Below are 16,550 nucleotides of genomic sequence, written 5' to 3' on the forward strand. Positions count from 1 at the left end.
CAGGAATGTGACTGCACCACTGATCTTTCCTTCCAGTTCCTCTATTCATGATGATTGTTTTATACAGAATATTCTAGTGTCCTGCTGAAGTTTCTCTGTTTTGAACAGACCCAGACTTCACAGGTCATCATTTCTGGAGAGGAAGGCCCTGTACATGCCCGGATCAGTTCAGACTGCTGGTTTCCCTCCCTTCCAGCAGATGGAGACAGAGGAAAAACTTGAAGGGCACCCCACCTCTTGTTGTGTGCTACCTGCATCCCTTGAGTACTTCTCTGTTTCCAGCAGATGAAGATGGCAGAACCTGCGGTCCTGATCTGATATAAAAAAAAATCAGATAGAATTCAGCTAGTTCAGGGAGGCGTTTTTTGTTCCCACTGTAGATCAGGTTTGATCAAGCAAGTTACAAAAAAAAAAAGTATAGGAAGGAAGGAGTTTTTGGATGCAGTGTCTCCCAGGGCGTAGGCAGGTCCTAGGGAGACCATCCCCCCTCGTTATAGGCCGAGCTAGGGATAAGAGCTGCTGAATTTAAAATCAAGTTTGTGTCATACAGGGCAGGCAATGCAACAGTAGAAATGTAGGTCAGTTAATCTAAGTAGAACCCACCATATTCACAATAAAATCTTAACAACTGAAACATGCCAACTATTGTCATGGTCAGAAGGAAATCTATATCAGCAGCACAGTAACCTACGACAGTGCTTTACATAGAAAAGTTGGTTCTTAGCCACTAATTTTAAAGGCCTCCACACTCACTCACTGACTGGTCACTCCTTGCCTCGGTGTTGATTCCCAATCACCCGCAGAGATAGAAGAACAGGGCAGCAGCTACCATTGAGCTCCAAATGCCAGCCTAATTGTTTCTCAGTTTATTTTCTTTACAAACTTTAATTACCAAATATACTTCCCTTAGCCATATGTTGTGCTGAGTTCATTGCTGGGAAGGAAGAGCTACCTGAGGCAGAGAGGCAACATAAGAACATGCCATGCTGGGTCAGACCAAGGGTCCGTCAAGCCCAGCATCCTATCTCCAACAGAGGCCAATCCAGGCCATAAGAACCTGGCAAGTACCCAAATATTAAACAGAATGGGACCACCAGTTGTCTGAGCCCCCCTCAGATTGAGACAAGCCTCCAAAAAGGATCACCAACTCCCTGCTCGTCTGTCTCGACCAGGAGATGCTCCAACCAGGCACCTTACAACCCCCCAGGAGAAATGCTCTGTGATTGGGTTTTACACCTCTACCATTTACTGAGGGACTGCAGGTGGCACACTAGGTTAAGTACCAGTGTCGGTAAAGCTTTTCTTCTCGGCCTCTAGCTGCTGGCAGGGATGCAAAATCTGGGGTATGAATCAGACAAGTTCTTGTGGAATAAGTATAATAAAAGTAGGCATTAAAATTACATTTGTGAGATAAAATGAAAACTGTTTTCAAGCGTAAGCTATTCAAATAGAACCAGCTGTGACCTACAAAATATTTGCAGTGAATGTGTATTCTTTAACCATGCACCTTTTCCCATTTTTGATCCTTAATCCTGTTCCCACTCCCTTGTGTCTTTCAAGCCTTCCCTCCTAATCTCACTAGTTCCCCCGAACTTTACTTCTCTTTCCTTCACCCTCTCTATTCCCCATTTTTCCTCATTCTACCACTCCAAGTGCTCTTTGGCTTTCCTGCAGGCCAGTAGTGATCCACAGTTGCTTCCATTCTAGCCTCTGGCTTCATGCAGTAGCAGAGCTGCACCTGGTTCTGGGAGCACAGTGATGCTGTGGCAAAACATCGCAGCAAGTGCCAATTGCTCCGAGTCTGTGGCCTCCTTGCTGGTCGTTTGGTTTGTCCCCATGCCTGTGCCTTTTTGTGTGCTATGGGGCACACTGAGTTGGGATGGAACATGCCTAGGCTACTGCGTATGTGCATCCGAAGCATCCCCTGATGGCCACGGGCGGAATAGCAGCGAAAGAAAATACCTTGCTTAGTTCAGCTAGGCGTATTTTATATACAGATGTTTAAATGGGCATTTGTTCCTGTGACTATTAAATTATTGGTGAAGCAGCTCGCTCCCTCCCTGTCAGACCTAGCACCGAGGAATGCAGTCTATTAATCAATATCTTTGTCTCCGACAATTTACAGAACCCCTCCCATCTTTTTTCTGTTTTAGTTGATTACACATGATTAAATAATGCTGCCTTGGTCATCATTTTATTCTAGGAATAATAAATGTAAACTGACAGAACAGACTGGATACATTCTTGGAGAAGTCAATTAATTGCTATTAAGTTGAGTTAGAGAATGGCCTCTGCTATTACTAGCAATGGTAACATGGAATAGACTTAGTTTTTGGGTTCTTGCCAGGTTCTTGTGGCCTGGATTGGCCTCTGTTGGAAACAGGATGCTGGGCTTGAGGGACCCATGGTCTGACCCAGTATGGCATGTTCTTATGCTCTTATTTCTTTTTGTTAGTTATTCAACATAAGAACATAAGAACATGCCATACTGGGTCAGACCAAGGGTCCATCAAGCCCAGCATCCTGTTTCCAACAGTGGCCAATCCAGGCCATAAGAACCTGGCAAGTACCCAAAAACTAAATCTATTCCATGTAACCATTGCTAATGGCAGTGGCTATTCTCTAAGTGAACTTAATAGCAGGTAATGGACTTCTCCTCCAAGAACTTATCCAATCCTTTTTTAAACACAGCTATACTAACTGCACGAACCACATTCTCTGGCAACAAATTCCAGAGTTTAATTGTGCATTGAGTAAAAAAGAACTTTCTCCGATTAGTTTTAAATGTGCCCCATGCTAACTTCATGGAGTGTCCCCTAGTCCTTCTACTATCCGAAAGAGTAAATAACCGATTCACATCTACCCGTTCTAGACCTCTCATGATTTTAAACACCTCTATCATATCCCCCCTCAGTCGTCTCTTCTCCAAGCTGAAAAGTCCTAACCTCTTTAGTCTTTCCTCATAGGGGAGTTGTTCCATTCCCCTTATCATTTTGGTAGCCCTTCTCTGTACCTTCTCCATCGCAATTATATCTTTTTTGAGATGCGGCGACCAGAATTGTACACAGTATTCAAGGTGCGGTCTCACCATGGAGCGATAGAGGCATTATGACATTTTCCGTTTTATTCATCATTCCTTTTCTAATAATTCCCAACATTCTGTTTGCTTTTTTGACTGCTGCAGCACACTGAACCGACGATTTCAATGTGTTATCCACTATGACACCTAGATCTCTTTCTTGGGTTGTAGCACCTAATATGGAACCCAACATCGTGTAATTATAGCATGGGTTATTTTTCCCTATATGCATCACCTTGCACTTATCCACATTAAATTTCATCTGCCATTTGGATGCCCAATTTTCCAGTCTCACAGACAATATTCTAAGCCTTTGTCATTACTTTTCTTTTCCATCTTTTGGACAGAGGCTGCACAGGATATAAAATTAACTGCAGAAGATATTTAATCATTTTCACTTTATGATTTATTGCTCATTTGTAAGTATTAATATGCATTCATTAAAAATCATTCATATACAAAATAAACCTATTCCACCCTGATTGTTGTAACATGCATCTAAAAACAGAACCAGTGTGATATGATTGGTCTCTATGTGGCTTTCTTAGGAGTGCAGCCTGTGGCTCATGTTTTAAAACAGTGACATGGAAATCTAGGAAGCTGCCTATGTCATTCTCATGGAATCATTTGGTGAGGCTTACAAACTCTAAAAGAGGAGTTACAGACAACCTTTCTGCAGATCACAGTGTACACTTAATAAATAACCTGTGTCTTACAAACTTAATCTACTTAATGCCCTAATGAACTACTGTAGTCAGTGCTATGGGAGCTTGAGACAAGCTTGTTTCATAACTGTTGTACTATTTGTTTCTCAAGCACATTAATCTTAGCTATCAACAGCAGGAAAGCTAAAAGCCTGTGTAGAAGGCAAGTATGTTCTGTGGCCACGAATCTGAAATCAGATGTAAGTGCAGAGAGTACCAAGCTATGCTTCAGTCACTTCCTTACCCTCATACCAGAAAATGGCAGGAAAGGAAATTGGATATTTCTCTGCTTACTGTCTTCCACCGATTGTGACGTCATGGGTGTTAAAATGGAAATGGCAAAGGATTTGCCAAGCATGGCAACAGAAACAATAAGTGCCATATAAATTATTCCCTACTCTCAGCCGGGAAGGGTCCCATCTGTTATGGAAACCAGAATCCATCATTCTGTCAGGGAAGTGGTGCACAGGACAGAAGGGGGCAGAGAATCCATGGCTGGGATTTTGTCCCCAGGGAGGGTGTACTGGATGCTGTCTAATCTTTTCTGGGTTTTCAGCGTCACTAATAATGTGACAATAGCAACACACATGCCCTGAATTAGTGAGAGGTTATGTAATGAAGACACTAGGTTTTCAGAGGCTTTTAGGATTTTAATTTAGAAGGGAACTAGGGTAGACTTAATTTAGGGGAAATGTTTTATGGCACCAGCTCTAAGGATAAAATAATGGGCATACGTCTGAAAATGTCACAATCGCATGCTGTGTTTTCCCCATGGAAGCCTATGCATGCTTTCACCTATTTTAATGCGGCTAGATCATCCTTGTGGATCAGGAAAATTAAACCATATTAAAGCTCAGCTTTTTTTTTTTTTGTCCTATCTGATAATTTCAAGGAAAATCCTATTTAATATACTGTCTGCTTATAACATTATGAAAATAATTTGATTTCTAACACACATTTTCCTCCTTTGAACTAGCAGTCTGCCCAGAGATGGGCATTATTCTTATTGAAAATACAAGTAGGAGTACCCTAATCGGCTACAGTACAACCTTTAAACAGAAAAGAAAGGAATGGAAAATGAATAAAGTCCCCTCACCAAAATATTTGGCTTGCACAAAGCCAAGGAACATTTATTTCTTGGTGGCTGCAGGAAGAGTCCTGAGGAAGCTGGGGAAAGCAGTGAAATCAGAATTTAAGGATGGCCTGAATGCAGGAGGCAAGATTAGATCAGAGAAACAGGAAGCCAGTGCCCCACACAGGAAGTGCATGAGAGAGAAAAGACAGGAAATGAATGCCCCAAGCTTGCAATGTCAGGCAAATGCCATAGGCCTGGAAACATTGACTGGAAAAATCAGACAAATCTCAAAGAGGTACAAAAATTAAAAAGAGGTTTAAAAAGATAAACTAATAGAACAAAATAAAACGATAGTCTAAAAACTCTCCTTCTCTAATGATGTCTGGTGTCATTGGAGACAGCTTGTCCTTCAGTGCGTGGCATTAGTATCTAAAAGCAAAAAATAAATAAATAAAGGTTCAGACTAATGTCACCAAAACACATACAGCAGTGCATTGTTGCATAAGCTCAGGCTCCTTCATCCTCCCTCCAGCACAGAAAGTCACAGCAGACGGTCATCTCAGGGCTTGAACCTTTTCCTTCTGGAGGCAGAGGTTATAGGCCAGTATTTAAACAATGTGATCAGTATACATCTAGCCAGGCCAGCTGCCGGCACAAGTTCAAAACCAGAAAATATTTAAAAAGTCAGTTTTGAACTGCCCCTCGCTGTTTACATGCTACATTAAAGAACACAGAGCCAACAGGCAGTGGAGCCACAGTAGGACAGGTGGCAGGAATTTGCAAATTCTCCCATCTCCTCTCCTTCAGCTACTGCTGGTAGCAGTGCAAGGACATGCTTCAATCACTTCTCCATCTCTTTCCATGCTTGCCTCCTGCTGCTGTGGGGACAGGAGAGGAGGAGGCTAGCATGGGTCAGACAAAGCAGCAGATTCCCAAGTCACTGTCAGCAAAGACAAGAGGAAGGTGGTGAATACTGGGAGAGGATAAACGCTGGGTGATGAATCACGAGAAAGGAGTGAATGCTGTGGCGGGAAGTGCCAAGGGCACGAATGCAGAGGAGAACGTGAGGCAAGAAGGGTGAAAAGCTACGGCAGGGGCTGCTCAGAATGTAATCCAGGGAGAGCCCAATTTTCAAAGGTATTTACCCTCCCGAAATCCATGCACATTTCAGAGCATGCATAGACCTTCCGTTGCCAGAATTTCAGTCAAACCTTTTCCCTTCCTTGCCACGCACCTGTAATAATTAGGTTTGAAAGGACCATTTTTGTTGAGTCCCAGGTATTTTGCTTGATCGTCTGTTAGCTCTGTCAAATGTGCATCAAAGGAAGGCAAATGTAAGCTGGCAACATATTCATCTGGAAACAAAAAAAAACCAAAGGCATTTAATCCGGGAACAGTGGCAAATACAGGCAATATTGCAGTCCCTGAATTAAATCTATCATATGCTATTAGATTATTAAACTGTTTTGCACTGGAAAAATCTGACTATAATATCTTGGAAAAATCTCCACTCCCTTGTATATTTCACATTCTGTCAAAAAAATACAAATCAAAATGCATTAAAGTTACACTGATCTACACAAGACATGCCACACAAGCATCTTGTTCTTTCAAGATGAATATTCCAAAAGTAATTACTGTAAGATTAAAAAACCAAAACGTCTTGATTGCATAAGTCTAATATTATGGAATTGATCTGTGCCTGATCAATTCAGACATTTACAGCAGAAGGGAGATACTGTATCTCTTACATACATATCCTGATTATTCATAGATTGCTTAAATCCTGAGAACTACCAGATGAAAATCCTAGAGTTTTTGGAAGCTGTAGATAGCGTCCAAGAATAAAGGTTTACATCAAAGCTGCCCAGGACTGATAAGAACACAGAGGAAGGAACAGCCCCCTCCTGCCTCAAGCAGTTTGCTCATTCCCACCTTATGCATCTGCCAATGTTCGATTTCTCATTAGCACTATAAAAATGAACATCACAGACTTCAGGTTCCAGAGATAGCACGACAGACAGATCTTTTCAGTTCTTGTTTTCAACCGCGATTAGGAATGTAAACTCTGTGTCTTTATATGTACCGGTATTTAGGTATTTTCTGTAGTAGTTGCTATCATCTGCAATTAACTCTTCTGTATTTGATTTTATTTAATCTCTGTTCTGTCATCTTTTTGCTTAGCAGTAGCTCAAACTTCCTATTAAGTGCCTGGATATGGATTCAGAATGGGTCATATGTATGTTTACATTGGACAAACCCCAGAGGTAATCCCATTTTAGGTGAGTCCCATTTCTGAGTGTGTTGTGCAAGCTCCAGAGGTAATCCCGTTTTAGGTGAGTCCCATTTCTGAATGTGTTGTGCAAGCTCCAGAGGTAATCCCGTTTTAGGTGAGTCCCATTTCTGACTGAATGTGTTGTGCAAGCTCCAGAGGTAATCCCGTTTTAGGCGTGTCCCATTTCCGAGTGTGTTGTGCAAGCTCCAGAGGTAATCCCGTTTTAGGTGAGTCCCATTTCTGAATGTGTTGTGCAAGCTCCAGAGGTAATCCCGTTTTAGGTGAGTCCCATTTCTGACTGAATGTGTTGTGCAAGCTCCAGAGGTAATCCCGTTTTAGGTGAGTCCCATTTCTGACTGAATGTGTTGTGCAAGCTCCAGAGGTAATCCCGTTTTAGGTGAGTCCCATTTCTGAGTGTGTTGTGCAAGCTTCAGAGGTAATCCCGTTTTAGGTGAGTCCCATTTCTGACTGAATGTGTTGTGCAAGCTCCAGAGGTAATCCCGTTTTAGGTGAGTCCCATTTCTGAGTGTGTTGTGCAAGCTCCAGAGGTAATCCCGTTTTAGGTGAGTCCCATTTCTGAGTGTGTTGTGCAAGCTCCAGAGGTAATCCCGTTTTAGGTGAGTCCCATTTCTGACTGAATGTGTTGTGCAAGCTCCAGAGGTAATCCCGTTTTAGGTGAGTCCCATTTCCCGAGTGTGTTGTGCAAGCTCCAGAGGTAATCCGTTTAGGGCGAGTCCCATTTCCGAGTGTGTTGTGCAAGCTCCAGAGGTAATCCCGTTTTAGGTGAGTCCCATTTCTGACTGAATGTGTTGTGCAAGTTCCAGAGGTAATCCCGTTTTAGGTGAGTCCCATTTCTGAATGTGTTGTGCAAGCTCCAGAGGTAATCCCGTTTTAGGTGAGTCCCATTTCTGACTGAATGTGTTGTGCAAGCTCCAGAGGTAATCCCGTTTTAGGCGAGTCCCATTTCCGAGTGTGTTGTGCAAGCTCCAGAGGTAATCCCGTTTTAGGTGAGTCCCATTTCTGAATGTGTTGTGCAAGCTCCAGAGGTAATCCCGTTTTAGGTGAGTCCCATTTCTGACTGAATGTGTTGTGCAAGCTCCAGAGGTAATCCCGTTTTAGGTGAGTCCCATTTCTGACTGAATGTGTTGTGCAAGCTCCAGAGGTAATCCCGTTTTAGGCGAGTCCCATTTCTGACTGAATGTGTTGTGCAAGCTCCAGAGGTAATCCCGTTTTAGGCGAGTCCCATTTCTGACTGAATGTGTTGTGCAAGCTCCAGAGGTAATCCCGTTTTAGGTGAGTCCCATTTCCGAGTGTGTTGTGCAAGCTCCAGAGGTAATCCCGTTTTAGGCGAGTCCCATTTCCGAGTGTGTTGTGCAAGCTCCAGAGGTAATCCCGTTTTAGGAGTCCTCCTCAGCCGGACGGGACAGTGCGGTCTGCAGGGGGCACTTAACCTTTGCGACCCTATCCCCCTCAAGAGGCCTGGGTCTCTTAGTAGCCTGGACCCCCGTTTTGGCCAATTGTTGAGCTGACCGGGAGAAAGTTTCCTCCCGAATGCCTCTTAGCTGTCTTCCTGGCTTTGAAAGCCTTGTGAAGCAGCAGAACAAAGTCGTAGGAAGAGAAGGAGGAGGAGTCTGAAGCCCCCTCGGGGCTCTGCTCTGCCGAGAATGTTAAGTCCTCCGTCAGTCCCCCCCCCCCCCCCAGAAGCAGCCTGCTGCGGAGATAAAGGAGGAGGGGAAATCTCTTCCCCCTCTGCTGTATGCGCAGCAGCGCGAAATGTCGACAAGATGGCGACCGTTCCCACGCTGAGCGGGCATGGATCAGGAGAAGTGTGCCGCGGTCGACCGAGCCTCCTAGGCTCCTGGCGCGTCTTGAAAGCATTGCCCCCAGTGGCTCCTGAAGTGCCCTCCCCCTCGGGGAGGCAGGCAGAGAATAGACCATCGCGTGAAATCCGCGCAAGCGTCCCCACACACGCGACATCTAGACACTAAGAAACTCTGGGAGAATGGCAGAGGCTAGGGAGAGAAAGACAGACAGCGGCTTTCCACAGTACAGCATCGGGGGAACGGAGAATCAGGCCCAGCAGTAAGAAAAAAACCAAGTCTTTGATTTTTTTTTTCCAAACCTGAATCGAAAGAAACATCGGGTCCTGTTCCCAACAGGGTGAGTGAACCAGGCTCCCCGGTATCACCCTGAGCACTGTCAGCAGTGTAGGACAGCAGGGTCCCCGACCCCCAGCTCCATCAGCCTCAAATACCAAAGGGGATGGTCCCACCAGGACCTGCCAACACCCTGGGAGGCTCAGGAAACTCTTCTGTCTTTGAAAAAGAAAAAAGAACTAATTCTAAACTATTTCCTTTCGGAAACGTCTTATACTATATATATATATATATATATATATATATATATATATATATATATATATATATATATATATATATATATATATATATATATATATATATATTTTTTTTTTTTTTTTTTTTTTTTTTTTTTTAATCTACATACTGTAGGATTTTGCACCTCCACTGTTTGCTGGTGACAGACTGTAGGTGGCACCTCAGGGTTTAGGGCAGAGTCAGTCAAAACTTCTGTCTCCATCTGCTGGAGGGGAGGCAAAACCCAGGAGTCTGGACTGATCTGGGTACATACAGGGAATGAGGATTTCCTGTATAAGAAAATTGGTTCTTACCTGCTAATTTTTGTTCCTGTAGTACCAACGGATCAGTCCAGATTCCTGGGTTTATTCATCCCTGCCAGCAGATGGAGACAGAGAAAAGCTTCGCTGACACTGCTTGATAAGCCCTGGTGCCACCTGCAGTAGTTCAGTATTAATCTTTATCCAAGCTGAAAACATTATGTGCAAAAAACTGAAAAAAAAAACTTGCAAAAAACTTGCAAAAAATTTGGTACGTTATGAACAAACCAGAAACAGAAGTATGCTGAAAGGATTATAGCTGAGTGGAAGACTCTCCCCCTCCAACCTGGGTGGGTTCTGGACTGATCCGTTGGTACTACAGGAACCAAAATTAGCAGGTAAGAACCAATTTTCTTTTCCCCATATGTACCCGGATCAGTCCAGACTCCTAGGATGTACCAAAGCTTCCTAGAGAGGGTGGGACCTGGAGAGTCCCGCTCGCAAGACACCTTCACCAAAAGATTGGGAATCAGAAAATCCCAAATCCAAACAGTAATGCCTTGCAAAAGTATGCAACAATTTCCAAGTCGCCGCCCTGCAAATCTCTTGCGGAGACACCAACTGAGCCGCTGTCCATGAAGCTGCCTGAGCCCGAGTCAAGTGGGCCCGCAAACCCTCAGGGACTTGACGGCCCTAGAGAATATACGCCGACCCAATAGCCTCCTTAAGCCACCTGGCAATAGTTGCTTTGGAGGCATGGGTACCTTCTTTGATCCACTACATAAAACAAAAAGATGATCAGACCTCCTGAAATCATTAGTAACCTTGAGATAGCGAAGCAAGGCCCTGCGGACATCCAACAGCTTAAGCTCCCGAGCATGCTGCACAGAATCATCCAACTCTGAAAACCCTAGGAGCTCGAAAGTCTGATTAACATGAAAGGCAGAGACCACCTTTGGGACAAAGGAAGGAACCGTACGCAACGTGACTCCAGAATCAGATATTCGAAGGAACGGGTCCTTGCACGACAAGGCCTGTAATTCAGAAATCCTACCGGCCGAACAGATGGACATCAAGAACACAACCTTGAGAATCAAATCCTTAAGGGTCGCTCTCCGAATTGGCTCAAATGGAGCGTCACACAATACTCGCAGAACAAGATTAAGGTTCCAGGGGGCACAGATCTTCCGCACCGGAGGACGCAAATTCTTAACTCATAAGATCATAAGAACATAAGAAATTGCCATGCCGGGTCAAACCAAGGGTCCATCAAGCCCAGCATCCTGTTTCCAACAGAGGCCAAAAACCAGGCCACAAGAACCTGGCAAGTACCCAAACACTAAGAAGAACCCATGCTACTGATGCAATTAATAGCAGTGGCTATTCCCTAAGTAAACTTGATTAATAGCCATTAATGGACTTCTCCTCCAAGAACTTATGCAAACCTTTTTTGAACCCAGCTACACTAACTGCACTAACCGCATCCTCTGGCAACAAATTCCAGAGCTTTATTGTGCATTGAGTGAAAAAGAAACCTCTGTATATTCGGATGAGAAGATAAAGAGTAACCCTCAAACTTCCCTTGCAAGCAGGCTAGAGCCGCTACCTGTACCCGAATAGAATTAAAAGCAAGGCCTTTAGCTAAACCCTCTTGTAGGAAAGACAAGAAGTGAGAAATCGAGGCACGAACCACCTGTATCTCTTGGTCGGTACACCAAGCCTCAAACACTTTCCAAACCTGAACATAAGAGGGAAGTAGACTGCCGCCTAGCCTGCAAAAGCGTAGTGATCACCGGCGCTGGATATCCTCTCCGCCTCAAGCGACGCCTCTCAAAAGCCAAACCGCTAGACAAAAGCGATCTGCCTGGTTGGAAAATACGAGACCCTGATGGAAAAGATCCGGATGTTGGCTGAGGCGCAGCGGTCCGACCACGGCTAGATTGACAAGATCTGCGAATCACGGTCGATGCGGCCACTCTGGAGCTACTAGGATCACTTTCCCGGGGTGTTTCTCTATGCAGCGCAACACCTTGCCCACTAGAGGCCACGGAGGGAAAACATAAAACAAGATCCCCTGAAGCCAAAGCGTCGACCCCCTCGGCCCCATACTCCCCCTCCTGCAGCTTTCGTATTGAGCCGAGTCGCCATCAAATCGATGTGAAGACAACCCCACCTCTTCCGGTTGAGCCGCATTGCGGAATTCGCCAATTCCCACTCACCTGGATCTAAGCTCTGACGACTGAGAAAATCGGCCTGGACATTGTCGACGCCCATGATATGAGACGCAGCTAACTGAACCAAGTACAGTTCTGCCCAGAGAAACAGCTCCTGAGCCACCCCCTGGCTCTTGGTGCCGCCCTGACAATTGATGTAAGCTACCGTCGTCACATTGTCTGTCAGAACCCTGACCAATTGCCCCTGAACACCAGGGGGAGGAAGGCTCCAAGTGCCAGCCGCACCACCCTGGTCTCCAACCGATTGATAGGCCTCAAGGCTTCTACCGCCGACCAAGTGCCCTGGGCCGACTGCCGCTCGCAGACCGCCCCCAACCAGAAAGACTGGCATCGGTAGTGAGAACCACCCAATCCAGAACCTCGAGACTGACACCACGCTGCAGATTGGACGACTGTAGTCACACCACAAGAGGCTGCTCCGTGCCGACGCATCCAGCAAGACCGGTAAGTGAAAAGCCTGCAACAGAGGATTCCACCTCTCCAACAGGGCCCTCTGAAGTGGGCGCATATGCGCAAAGGCCCATGGCACCAATTCCAGTGTTGAGGCCATCGGACCCAGAACCTGCAAAAAATCCCAGGCTCGGGGCACCCTCAACGCCAATAAGCGGCAAACTTGTGACTGTAGCTTGATCATTCTCTCCTCTGTAAGAAACACTTTGCCTTGCCTTGTGTTGAAATGAGCCCCGAGATAGTCGAGTGTCTGGGATGGCTCCAAATGACTCTTTGCCCGATTGACCAACCAGCCAAGAGACTCTAGCAGATGAATAACTTTCTGAACCAAAGAATGGCATCCATCGAAGATTTCTCCCGAATCAGCCAATCGTCGAGATAACTCAAGACAGCAAACGCACCAAATCATAAAGAGCATCAGCTACATATGCGACCAATGCCTCCATGCAATCTCCATTAGACATGTCGAATCCAGGTAGCGTTTGCCCATCCTGAAAACTCTGAACCCAGCGCAAACATGCTCTTTGCATAAATCCGGAGCAAATGGCGGCCCGCAGCCCCAAGGCCACCCCCTCAAAAATCCTCTTGAGATGAAGCTCCAACTTCCAATCTTAAACATCTTTAAGTGCCATGGCCCCTGCCAACGAAATAGTAGTTCTCTTAGTGACCGCAGAAACTGCCGCATCCACCTGCGGAAGCGCAAAACTCCAAGGTTTGTTCCAGCAAGAGGTAGAGTTTTGACATCACTCTACCCACCCTCAAGCCTGAGTCTAGGGAATCCCACTCACGTTCTACCAACTGCCACACCGACCTATGATAAGGAAACAGAAACATAGAAATGACGGCAGAAGACGACCAAACAGCCCATCCAGTCTGCCCAGCAAGCTTTTGCTCTTGTTTTTTTTTCTCATACTTATCTGTTACTCTTGGCTCTTAATAACCTTTTGGTTCTATTTCCCTTCCACCCCCACCATTAATGTAGAGAGCAGTGTTGGAACTGCATCTAAGTGAAATATCTAGCTTAATTGGTTAGGGGAAGGAGGAGCCCTAAGGCTATCTAGGACAGGGTCCGCCCCATCCATCTCTGGAACCTCCTGAGGAGCTTTCAAAAACCAAGCTCCTCAAGAACTTGAGGAAGCAAAGGGTTCAACTCCTCCCTTCGGAACAAACAGAGAATCTTGGGGTCATCACCCTCTGCCACCGAAGCTGTCCCCATGTCATCTCCCTGATCCAAGTCCGGGGATCCCAGATCCTGTGCTGTTGACACTGTCGCTGCCCCTGCTGGAGGGACCGGGATCTCTAAGCCTCCCGCCGCCCCCTTGGACTGGGCAAAAGCGGGACCCCCGACTCATGCGACCACGTGGACCCTGATTCTGCCCCTGGAGGATGCAGGCATGGACCCCGAGGTGCTAGGGGCAACTGTGGGCACCCTAAACCTTCCTGCTGCGCCAGAAATGCCTGGTGAAGCAGGAGAATAAAGTCAGGGGAGAAGGGGTGCGAACCTGGAGGTAAAATCGGGACCTGGTCTCCACCAGGTCCCTGAGGAACCTGCTGATTAGCGCCTCCGGAGAGACCCTGCCCCTCAAGGGGGCCTGGATGGACCGGGGAGAGACGCGGAGGGAGATCCCCCTCCCCTCCAAAAATGGCAGTGCGAGCGAATTTGGCGCCAAAATGGCCGCAGCTCCTGCCATGAAGGAGCCGGCAGACCCGGAGTCAGCAGGGGCATTCAAAATCGGCCCAACTGCAGCAGCCGCGCGCTTATTAAAGTGCCGCTGTTTAAAGACTTCCGGGAGGAGGGAGGGCCCTTCCCCCCGAAATGCAGCCAGAACAGAGGCCGGCCCGACCGAGACTGCCCCACACGCACAACAAGCTGAGCCGCGAACCATTCCGAGGAAACAGAACAGAAAACAAAAAAATTCAAAGAAAAAAAAATCAAACGAACCAGCCTGGGCAGGGGGGGGGGGGGGGGGGGGGCTGTCGCCCCAGAGACAGAGACAGAGAAATACTGAGGAGCTGCAGGTGGCTCACTGGGTTATGTACAGTGTCAGTGAGACTCTCTCTGTCTCCATCTGCTGGCAGGGAGTCTGGACTGATCCGGGTACGTACAGGGAATTGCATTTCAGACAGAGCAAGCATGCTCCCCTCACTCACCCATCTTCTTAGGCAGCAAATAGACATCTTGTTTGTAGCGTCCATCAGGGGCATTGAAAAGTTCTATCAGAGCCAGTGCCTGCATGAAAGAGCAGTGTTAATATTAGCAAATACTGAGGAGGAAGACTGGCCTTCTTGTTCTTATGAAGGAAAAAAATTTAAATATTGGACCTATTTAGCTGTGACATCAGTACCAGACAAACTTAGCCAGGACTCCAGCTCACTATTATGAGAGGTGTCCTAGAATTGTTAATAGCAATTAGATAGGACCACAGTTCAACATCTTGCCCTAAAGCAAAATCAGCCAAACACTACTTTGTCCCCTGCAATTCTACAAAATTATGTCCGGGACGCATGTTTGCGATTTGCCGATGAAAACCTTTTAGAAGTGCCTTCCTACACATTTGGTAGTGTCTCTTGAACGCACCTTTTCAGTTGCTGGTCCAGTATACTGGAATACATTACCTGAAGATCTGCACTGCATAGCTGATCCAGCAAAGTTTAAAAAAAAGCACTAAAAACCTATTTATTCAAAAAGACGTTTTAATGAATCTGAATCCTAATTCAGGGCTCATGTTTCTCTCAGGCAAGAATGACGATTTATCATTGTAACTATGCTATTTTAATGGCATAGGATTATATAATGGAGAAATTACTTACCTCATAATTCCGTTTTCCTTAGTGTAGACAGATGGACTCAGGACCAATGGGTATAGTGTACTCCTGATAGCAGTTGGGAGACAGAGACAGACTTCAAGCTGACGTCAGCACTACATATACCCGGTGCAGGAAGCTTAGCTCTTCAGTATTCTCCTCGAAAAGCAATTGTGGATATACGCGTGTTTTAATAATCTAGACATAACTCCAACTGGCTTGATGAGCCGTTCCGCCTCACAATCTCTAACGGCTCCACCAGAGCAACCAACAAAGGAACCATCCACGTACCATCCCGCAAGAAGGCACACCTCACCTCTACGAGGGACCATGCATTCTCCTTTGCTGGTCCTACCCGCTGGAACTCTCTACCAACAAACCTCCGACTTGAACCCTGTACCTTCAAATTCAAAAATAAATTAAAGACCTGGCTCTTCAAACAGGCCTACCCTAATTAGATCCCCTAATCCTTCAACCTTTTGTTGAAGCAGTACCTATTCTGAACCCATGTACAAAGGCATGTATAAAGTTATGTTTCATTGTTTACTTGTAATCTTATCTTGTTTGCCATCTTCCGGCTAATTTCTCTTCATTGTTCTATGTAGCCCCATCCCCTGTACCTGTTTGATGTAATTTCCACCTCAGTTCAGATGTAAACCGATATGATGTACCTACTAATACCGGTATAGAAAAGTTTTGAAATAAATAAATAAATAAATTTTGAAATAAATTAACTTGGCTAACTTGATTAACTTGATTAACTAGGACTGGTTCAACTGATTTCCAAATTGGAGACCGCCAGTGCACTCAACTGAAAAACGCCGACACCCGGCAACTATGGGTGTCTTGAACTAGGGGTAATACCTGGCTTACCCATGCTTGACTTGCTCTCGGGGATTGTCACCCGAGGTTTCCTGATTTTGGGGCAGCCGTGGGCGGACTGCTGAGTTCATCTGTCTACACTAAGGAAAACTAAATTATCAGGTAAGTAATTTCTCCATTTCCTAGCGTGTAGCAGATGGACTCAGGACCAATGGGATGTACAAAAACTACTCCCGAACCGGGTGGGAGGCTGCCCGTGGCCCACTTAGTACTGCCCTTGCAAATGATGTGTCCTCCCAGGCCTGGACATCCAAGCGGTAGAACCTGGAGAAGGTATGTATGGAGGACCACGTCACCACCCGACAGATCTCGGCGGGTGACAGCTCTTGGTTTCTGCCCAGGACCACTGCCTGGGCCCTTGTAGAATGGGCCTTGACTGTAGAGGCAGAGGCTTCCCTGCCTCTATCGTAG

General features: G+C 45.9%; 1 protein-coding gene across 2 annotated transcripts in view; it reads right to left on the reverse strand.

The window, feature by feature from the left end:
* Positions 1-3,467: 3,467 nt before the first annotated feature.
* AHCYL1 (adenosylhomocysteinase like 1) overlaps positions 3,468-16,550 on the reverse strand; it is a 130,370-nt gene continuing 117,287 nt past the window's right edge. For both annotated transcript variants that reach the window (XM_029574187.1, XM_029574185.1), the window contains exons 15-17: positions 14,604-14,682; positions 6,093-6,213; positions 3,468-5,287 (exon numbers count right to left, since the gene is read on the reverse strand). In XM_029574187.1, coding sequence (XP_029430047.1) covers positions 5,281-5,287; positions 6,093-6,213; positions 14,604-14,682 — 207 coding nt within the window. In that variant the 3' untranslated portion in view covers positions 3,468-5,280. The remainder of the gene's footprint in view (positions 5,288-6,092; positions 6,214-14,603; positions 14,683-16,550) is intronic.

Source organism: Rhinatrema bivittatum, chromosome 12 (assembly GCF_901001135.1).
Source record: "Rhinatrema bivittatum chromosome 12, aRhiBiv1.1, whole genome shotgun sequence".
NCBI lineage: Eukaryota > Metazoa > Chordata > Amphibia > Gymnophiona > Rhinatrematidae > Rhinatrema > Rhinatrema bivittatum.